Below are 10,224 nucleotides of genomic sequence, written 5' to 3'. Positions count from 1 at the left end.
CAACTACCTCTAACCACTCAAATATTTGGTTGTTAAGGATTTTCTATCAAGTTACAGCATCAGCAGGATTTCTAAAGCAGCCCTCATACCTCTCTATTCCCACCTACTGGTATTGCTCTTAAAGGTTCCATAGCCATACCCTTCACCCTCCACATTAAAACAATATTTGACCATTAACCTAAATTCTAATATTTTAAAGCAAAATTCTCTATAATGAAGTACTTGCTGCTTTGTGTCTTTTGCCAAAAGCTAAGAAAGCATCCTTCAAGTTTGACTCCAGGGCACCTATCTTCCCTGGCTTTGCTACCACGGCTATGCCACTGGCATTTGCTGGAACATTTGGTTACCAGTATGGAGGTAGAAGCTCTACATGAGTATCACCGGTTCCCCAAATACCCAGAGTGACTTTGGCCTGATTTCCAACTTTAAACCTCAGAATAAAAAATTACAAGGCATACCAAAGGGCAAAAAATATATTTTGAAAAGACAGAGCAAGCATCAGAACCAGACATAGCAGAGATGTTGGAATTATCAAACCAGGAATTTAAACAATTCTCCAAGAATATTTAAAAATTTTTAGCATGTATGCACCTAACAAAAGAGTCAAAACTGATAGAATTGCAAGGGGAAATAGATGAATCTGCTATGATAGTTGGAGATATCAACAATCCTGTCTGAGAAATGGACAGATACAACAGACAGAAAATCAGTAAGGACATAGTTGAACTTAACTATACCATCAATCAATAACATATAATTGGCATCTTTAGACTACTTCATCCAACAACAGCAGAATACACATTTTTCTCAGGTTCACACGGAACATTCACCAAGGTAGACATCATCTGGGCACATAAAGCACACCCTAACAAATTTAAAACAATAGAAATCATACAGTGTCTGATATCAGATAACAATGGAAATAAGCTAGAAATCAATAACAGAAAGCTAACTGAAAAATAACAAAACACATGGAGATTCAACAACACACTTCCAAATAACATATGGATGAAAGAAGTTTCAAGAGAAATTTAAAAATACTTTAAGTTAATTGAAAATAAAAACACAACTTATGAAAATTTGTGGGATCCAGTGAAAGCAGTCCTTAAAAGGAAATTTATAGCATTGAATGCATATGTTATAAAAGAAGGACAATCTAACATCAATCATTGAGATTTCCACTGTAGGAAACTAGAAAAAGAAGAGCAAATTAAATCCGAAGTAATCAGAAGGAAAGAAATAAGAATTAGAACAAAAATCAATGAAACTGAAAACAAGAAATCAATAGAGAAAAATCAACGAAACCTAAGCTAGTCTTTTAAAAAGATCAATGAAATTATAAGCTAACTAAATTATAGGCTAACTAAATAAGAAGGGAGAGGACACAAGTTGCTAATATCAGAAATGAAAAGGGGGACATCACTACAGATCCCACGGACATTAAAAGGATAATAAAGGAATACTATGAATAACTCTATGCCCATAAATTTTATAACCTAGGAGAAATAGATAAAATGAAAGACAGAATCTGCCACAACTAATGCAAGAAGAAATAAGCAACATCCTGAATAGGCCTGTATCTATTAAAGAAATTGAATCAATAATGAGTAACCTTCCAAAATAGAAATCACAAGGCCAAGATGGATTTTGGTGAATTCTACCAGACAATTAAGGAAGACATAATATCAATTCTCTAAAATCTCTTTCAGAGGATAGAAGCTGAGGAAATATTTCCTAGCTCATTCAATGAGATGAGTATTACCCTAATATCAAACCCAGACAAAGACATTCCAAGAAAAGAAAACCAATATCTCATGAACATAGATGCAAAAACCCTCAAAAAAATATTAGCAAATCAAATCACCTAAAGTATAAAAGGAATTTTATACCACGGACAAGTGAAATTTATCCAGGTTTGCAAGTCTGTTTCAGCATTTGAAAATCAATTAATGTAATCCATCACATCAACAGACTAAAAAAAATATCAATGATCACATCAATAGATGTACAAAAAGCATTTGACAAAATCTATTCATGATACAAATTCTCAGTAAACTAGAAATAGAGGAAGATTTTCTCAACTTGGTAAGAACTGTCTACATAAGACATACAAATAATATCATACTTGATAGTGAGAAACTGAAAGCTTTCCCACTAAGATCAAGTACAAGATAAGGATGTTCCCTCTCACCACTCCTTTACAATGTCGTACTAAAAGTCCTTGCTAATGCAACAAGACAAGAAAAGGAAATAAAAAAGTATACTGATTGGGAAGGAAGAAATAAAATTGTCTTTGTTCATAGATGACGTGATCATCTATGTAGTAAATTCAAAAGAATCAACAAAAGAAACTTCTGGGCAGGATTCAATGCAAAAGTTAATTGCTTTCCTATATGCCAAGAATGAACAAGTGGAATTTGGAATTAAAAACATAATGCCATTTACATTACCTCCCAACAAAATGAAACACTTAGGTGTAAATCTAACAAAATATGTACAAGAGCTATATAAGGAAAACTACAAAATCTGATCAATAAAATAAAAAAAGGACTAAAGTGAGTTCATGTTCATGGATAGGAAGACTATTGTCAATACTGTCAAAATGTCAGTTCTTCCTAACTTGATCTGTAGTCCCTGTCAAAATCAGTTATTTTATGGATATCGACAAACTGATTCTAAAGTTTATATGGGGAGGCAATAGACCCAGAATAGCCAACACAATATTGAAGGAGAACAAAGTTGGAGAACTGATGCTACCCAACTGCAAAACTTACTATAAACTACAATAATTAAGACAGTGTGGTATTGGCAAAAGAACAGACAAATAGATCAATGGAACATAACAGAGACCCCATAAATAGACTTTCACAAATATAGTCAACTGACATAAAATAGGCAACTGATCTTTAATGAAGAAGCAAAGGCAATACAGTGGAACAAAGATAGTCTTTTGAAAAATGGTGCTGGAACAAGTGGACATCCACAGACAATTAAAAAAAAAAGAAAGAATTTGACACAGACCTTTACACCCTTCACACAAATTAACACAAAATGGACAATACACACAATGTAAAATATAAAACTTCTAGAAGATAACATAGGAGAAAACCTAGATAACCTTACGTATTGTGATGCCTTTTAAGATACAACAACAAAGACACAATCCATGAAAGAAAGAATTGATAACCTGGACTTCATTACAATTAAAAACCTTTGCTCTGGGAAAGAGAGTATCAATAGAAAGAGAAGACAAGCCATAGACTAGGAGAAAATATTTGCAAAGACACATCCAACAAAGGACTATTATCCAAAATATACAAAGAGCTCTTAAAAACTCAACAATAAGAAAACAAACAACCCAGTTAAAAAATGGGCCAAAGACCTTCACAGCTGCCTTACCAAAGAAGACAGACAGATGGCAAATAAGCATATGAAAAGATGCTCCAGGTCATGTCATCAGGGAAATGCCAATGAAAACAACAATGAGATACCAGTATACACCTACTAGAATGGTGAAAACCTAAAACACTGACACCACCAAATGCTGGTGAGGATTTGGAGCAATAGGAACTCGCATTCATTGCTGGTGGGAATGCAAAATGGTACAGCCACTTTGGAATACAGTTTACAGTTTCTAACAAAACTAAATGCACTCTTACCATATGATCTGGCAACTGCATTCGTTGGTATTTACCCAAAGGAGTTGAAAACTTATGTCTACACAAAAACCTGCAGAAAGATGTTTATAGAAGTTTTATTCACAAGTGCCAAAACTTGGAAGCCACCAAGATGTCCTTCAGCAGGTGACAGATAAATAAATTGTGGTCCACCCAGACAATGGGATATTATTCAGTGCTAAAAGAAATAAGCTAGCAAGTCACGTAAAGACCTGAGGAAACTTAAATGCATATCACTATGTGAAAGAAGCCAGTCTGAAAAGGCTACATACTGTATGATTCCAACTATGTGACATCCAGAAAAGGCAAAACTATGAAGACATTAAAATAATCAGTGGTTGCCAGAGGTTAAAGGGGAGAGATGGATAAATAGGCAGAGCACAGAGGATTTTTAGGGTCGTGAAAACTCTGTATATTATGATAGACATATGAGGTCTGACAATTAAGTTTGAGAACATGTTGCTAACTTTTTTTTTTTATATCAGGGGGATTATTCATTATGAATTTGTACCAACTAGACAAACAGTTTACCAAATTTACTATTTGGAAGTGCTGAAAAGGCTTCGTGAAAAAGTTAGACGATCTGAACTTTTTGCCAACAATTCATGGCTCTTGCATCACGACAATGTACCAGCTCACACAGCACTGTCTGTAAGGGAGTTTTTAGCAAGTAAACAAATAACTGTATTGGAACACCCTCCTTAGTCACCTGATCTGGCCCCCAATGACTTCTTTCTTTACCTGAAGATAAAGGAAATATTGAAAGGAAGACATTTTGATGCCATTCAGGACATCAAGGGTAATACAATGACAGCTCTGATGGCCATTCAAGAAAAAGAGTTCCAAAATTGCTTTGAAGGGTGGACTAGGTGCTGGCATCGGTGCATACCTTCCCAAGGGGAGTACTTTGAAAGTGACAGTAGTGATATTTAGCAATGAGATATGTAGCAGTTTTTCTAGGATGAGTTCTCAAACTTAATCATCCAACCTCGTATGTCATTACACATTTGTCCAAACCAATAGAATGTACAACACCAAGAGTGAACTCTAGTGTAAACTATGGACTTTGGATGATGATGATGATGTTTTAATGTAGGTTCATCCTTGGTAACACACACACACACACACACACACACCATTCTGGTGAGTGGTGTTGATAACAGGGGAGGGTATACATGTGTGGGTGCAGGGAAAATGAGACATCTCTACATCTCCTCTCAATTTTGTTGTAAACCTAATCTGCTCTAAAAAAGTAAAGTAGTTTAAAAAATTAAAAAGAAAAAAAACATAGTAAAATGAGAATATAAGCAAAAGGTACAATGGGTATTACAAAATTAAAATATAGGTCTAACATATGCCAGTCCCATCTTAACTTTGTTTTTGCATTTGAAAAATGTATGTAGCACTTTCCTATCTACTTTTCACACACTGAAAAGTGGACTTGGTGTAACTATATTACAGAAAGTAGAAATTGTACTTTTTATTTTCCATCTTTGTTTTCTGTTACCCACAAAGTTGATGCTTAAGCATCAAGCTGATTTCACTGGTACATGAGAAAAAGTGGGCACAATCTGCAAAGAATCAGATTCCCTATGTGAAGCCAGTTTAATGTGGCATTTAATATTCACTGCTCAGGTATGTAGTAAGTCCTGTAGACACAAATGTGCAGATTTTTTTTATTTTGCTATAATTGTGTAATTTTTTGCATTTTTACCTGATAGCATTGTTTCTTATAATAAAACCTTTTCTGATTGAAAACTTTTTTAAAAAGTACATATGTGGGGATTGCATGAGAGAGTATATGTATAGCATCTTAGCAGAGTTTTGCTAACAGAGAACGGTCTCTCTGTGGATACTCTAGAGTCACGTAATAGATCTTTGTCTTTGGGTGAAGGACCCTGATGCATGAGTAGGTTTGCCTCGCTTGTCGGGAGGGTGTGCTAGTCCTCATGGACTAAGACGCGGGTCAGTGAGCATCTTTCTCACAGCATAACAAGGCCGTAGATAGCTTTGGGATCACCAGTGTGTCAGTGGCACTGAAATGTGAGTTGGATGCATTTCTCCCTTCCTCTGGGCTTTCACTACAGCTGCTCTCCTAGCTTCCACCCTGTTGTGTGCCCTGAAAGAACTCTGGCATTTGCTGAAAGGTCGTCAGCTGCAATTTTAGATCGCTGGGTAACTTGAACTTCTAACATTTAAATGTAGCTGCAAGGGGTATGATTGCTGCTCCCAGCTGTCAGCAGGGACTGGATGATGGCAGAAATCGCAGACCCTTCCTTGGGTCCCTTTATGGGAGAGTAGTTAACTGCTTAAAAATGACACCAACCAATGCTTCTTCCTCTCAATCCCCAAATTATGCAGTCTTTTGCTCATTTTTTTACATGCTCCGCTTGCTGGGTACCTGTGCTTCTCCCAGTCGTTGTTTAAAGCACTGTTTTGTTTGTTTCACTTCCAATCTGTTGTGAACAGATACGTTTATAGAACATAATAAAAAGAATTACTGGAAAGGCCAATAAACATATGAAAAGATGCTAAACATGACTAATTATTAGGGAAATGTCAATCAAAGCCACAATGAGATAGCATTTCACACTCACCAGAATGGCTATTATAAACAAACAAACAAACCCAGAAAATAACAACAGCTGGCAAGGATGTGGAGACATGGAACCCTTGTTGACTGCTGGAGGAAACGTAAGATGGTGCAGCCACTGTGGGAAAAGTATAGTGGGTCCTCAAGAAATTGAATATAGAATTACCACATGATGTAGCCATTCTACTTATGGGTAAGTACTCTAAAAAAATTGAAAGCAGGGAACAGATATTGTCCAACCACATTCATGGCAGCATTACTCATAATAACCAAAGGTAGACGAAACCAAAGTATTCACTAAAACATGAACGGAAAAACAACATGTGATATATCCATACAATGGAATATTATGCAGCCTTAAAAAGGAAGGAAAGTATCACACATGCTACAACATGGAAGAACCTTGAAGATATTATGCTATGTGAAATAAGCCAGTAACAAAAGGACAAATATTGCATGATTCCACTTATATAAACTACTTAAAACAGTCAAATTCATAGAGACAGAAAGGAGAATGGTGATTACCAGGGGCTGGGGATTGAATGATGATGGAGAGTTACTGTTTAATGGGTCCAGGGTTTTATTCTGGAAAGAAGAAAAGTTCTGGAGATGAATGGTGGTGATGGCTGCGCAATAAAGTGAATTGTACAGTTAAATATGGTTAAAATGGTAACAAAACATTACTGGAAAAATGAAATTAAAAAATAGTTATAAAATATAGGCCCCAATTGTTTAGTGCTGGATTGTAATTTCATTTAAATTTAAATTACATTTTATTTTTTAAAAATTACATTTTACTGTTAAATTTAAATTACATTTTAATAAATATAATCAGAACAAACATAAGAAATTGCTATAGAAATCTCTAAATACTTTCGATTTTTCTACTTACCTTGTCGTGGACCATTGTCCATGATCCACTTGTGTGTTGTGTTACAGTAAAATGACTTTTAGAACATGTAGAGTTCTATGAATTTTAGCACATAGATCCAAGTTGCCATCACCAAAATCAGGATACAGAACAGTTCCATTAGGCAAAATATCTGTTTCCTGTTCCCTCCCCACACTCCTAGTCCCTGGTAACCACGGAATTCTTCTCTATCTCTACAGTTTTGTCTTCTTGAGAATAGTCACAGCATATGGTCTTCTGAGACTGGCTTCTTTCACTCAGCACAGTGCCTTTGGGGTTCATCTCAAAGAGATGCTGCTACGTGCAACAATTGCTTCTTCCTTTTTCATTGCTGAATAGTATTCCATTTTATGGATCTACTACAGTTTATCCATTCACCCTCAAAGAGCGTTTGCGTGTTTACAGTTTCTGACAATTATAAATAGAGTTGCTATTTGCTCCCGAATGTGTTTTTGTGTGAATGCACATATTCATTTCTCTAGGGGAGATGTGACAGTCCACTCTGAGTGGCATTGCTTTGCATCATCATGTGGGAAAACCTTAATCTGAGGACAATGTTAGATTTCAAAGGAAACCTGGAAACTAATCCACCAGGCCACTCTCTTCATTTTGCAGTCATTTACTGGCCCAGCACTCCTAAGAGTCAGCCAAAGTTCCTTCTAGAATTATGTCCAAAGAATCATGGTTGATCTCCCATGTGAAAGACAAAACTCACTTAATTTGTTAAAGGCACCATGACTCATCAGGCCCAAAGAAAGTTCCATTCTACAGTCCTCACAATTCTCAGACGCTCTAGGGAAAGAAAAAGAGTTTTCTGGTTAGATACTAGTGATGTCAAAGTTAAAATGTTCTGACATAGCAGTTTCTCTTCTCAAGCTGTATCTTACTGAAGCCCTTGCACAAGTCCATGCATAAAGATGAGGAATCTGGTTGCAGCACTGTTTGAAGAGCACATGTTTCCACAATAATCTAACTGTCCACGTGCTGGAAGGCAGTACTTTCTGTGTATTGACATGGATGTATTTCCAAGATGTTTTGCTATGGCAGACACTTTCAATGGGTTGAACCAACCCTTGCAGCAACGAATCACCATATGACTCAAATCTGGCCAACACTATGTAAGTGAAAAATCTATCAGGGTACGGGTGTGTTCTGGGGATAATTTTCTTTCCTAATAAAAGAGAACTGATATAGTTGGAGCTGCCCTTTCTCTCCTGTGTGGGTCTTCAGTGTGGGCTAGATGTTCAGAGCTGTGGTGGCTATTTTGTGCCCAGGAGGTGACAAGCAAGAGGGCAAAAGCCAGCGGACTAAGGATTGTAGAGAAGAGACGGAGGTCCCTAGTGGAAACTTTGAACAGCTAAATGAATGGAAGCAGCTACCTCGAAGTGAACTCATGAGAAAATATGAGAAAAATAAATCCCTACATATTTCAAGCACTCTGAGTTTTCTATTACTTGCTGTTAAACACTTTGTGATTGAAATAACTGTCAAAGGAAAGAATCAAATTGCAGAGCAATGTGCATATTCTACTGTTTTGTGAAATAGAATTATACATATATGTATACATCATAGTTATATACATGTCAAAATATAGGAAGGGTAATAATAGTTAACAAGTATAAAGCACCTATCATGTGCCAGACACATCTTATCACTTTAATCCTCACAACCACTCTATAATGCACATGTTTTATGGTTCTTCTCATTTACAAGTGAGGAAACAGAAGCTTTATATAACTAGCAAGTAACTAGCTGGGGAGTCAGAGCCAGGTCTGTCTCCCCCTAGAGAAAATTTTTACATCACCCTATCCAGACCCCCACCAGTTCTAAGGGCAGTTATTTCTAGGGAGTGGGTTGGAGGATGGGCTGGTAGTGAGGACTTCCACTTTATGTGCTTCCGTAGTGTTTCCTCTTCAACAAGCAAGTATTATTTTTTTGTTATAAAAGTGCAAATCTAGATAAATAGATAAAATAACCCTGGTGCTAGTAGTCACTGTGCTAGAAATAGAATTTTTTTTTCCAGATTTGGATATCTATTATGGATACATTCAGTCCTACATGCTTTTTGGAAATAGAGAGCATCCTTTTCAAGCTTATATGAAAGAACCCTGGCTAAGAGTTCCCATGATTATTATTAGTTTATTGTGCCACCCATACCCCAGATAAGAGATCTGCCAATCTGTCTTCTATAAACCACAGGGGAATCAGGTTCTTCAGTAGATAGATGTGAAGAATCCTTTTCAGTCCTCGAATAAGAGAGTTTTATGGATCATGTTTTAGTAGCTGGATTTCTCGTCTCCCACTGGTTACTAAATGGTTTCTTCTTAGGATCTTTAAAGAAAGGAGCCCACAGAGAGAAAATAGGTCTGTGTCTGTGGGCTGCCCGGTTCTATTTATAGCTTGCTTATGGTGCCTTGGCAGCCTTCAGAATCAGCCACGCCAGAGAGATTTCCTTGAGGTCTCGCCCAGTTATCTCAATCACGTGGGCTGGGGCGCTTTTCCTTCAAGGTTCTAGGCCAGCTCTGATACCTCGGAGCAACAGCTCTTAGAGATAAGGAAGGCTTTCTGCAGAGAGAAAAGGACTTTGAAAATTACCTGCCACAATGACGGACAGAAGCCCCTTCGAAACCGACATGCTCACCCTGACCCGCTATGTTATGGAAAAGGGACGTCAAGCCAAAGGGACAGGGGAGCTCACGCAGCTGCTGAACTCTATGCTGACTGCCATCAAAGCCATCTCTTCCGCCGTGCGCAAGGCCGGCCTGGCCAACCTGTGAGTCCCGGGGAACAGGTGCAGCCACACAGACCAGCCCTAATGCGCAGGGATCAGGTCCAGGTGGAGGGTAGGCAGAGCTGCAGGTTCCCAGGCAGGAAATCGGGTCAAAAGCTATTTTCCAATGTGCTCCAGAGGGAAGTTGCCTTTAAAGTATCTGTCACGTGTGCTTTGGTAAAAGGGACTTTGACTTGAATAAGAAAGGAACAAAATGCTTGGAGACATGCTACGGTGAAAAAATATATCTAATTTTTCCTGTTGCCATGTATAT

The 10,224-nt window shown here is 37.4% G+C and overlaps 1 protein-coding gene across 1 annotated transcript in view; it reads left to right on the top strand.

Moving 5' to 3' along the window:
• Positions 1 to 9,664: 9,664 nt before the first annotated feature.
• FBP2 (fructose-bisphosphatase 2) overlaps positions 9,665 to 10,224 on the top strand; it is a 29,280-nt gene continuing 28,720 nt past the window's right edge. The window contains exon 1 of the mRNA XM_081065881.1: positions 9,665 to 9,953. Coding sequence (XP_080922007.1) covers positions 9,784 to 9,953 — 170 coding nt within the window. The 5' untranslated portion in view covers positions 9,665 to 9,783. The remainder of the gene's footprint in view (positions 9,954 to 10,224) is intronic.

The sequence above is a fragment of the Rhinolophus hipposideros genome, assembly GCF_964194185.1.
Source record: "Rhinolophus hipposideros genome assembly, chromosome: 11".
NCBI lineage: Eukaryota > Metazoa > Chordata > Mammalia > Chiroptera > Rhinolophidae > Rhinolophus > Rhinolophus hipposideros.
The sequence above is the reverse complement of the archived record's forward strand: the minus strand, read 5'-3'. Positions and strand labels throughout refer to the sequence as shown.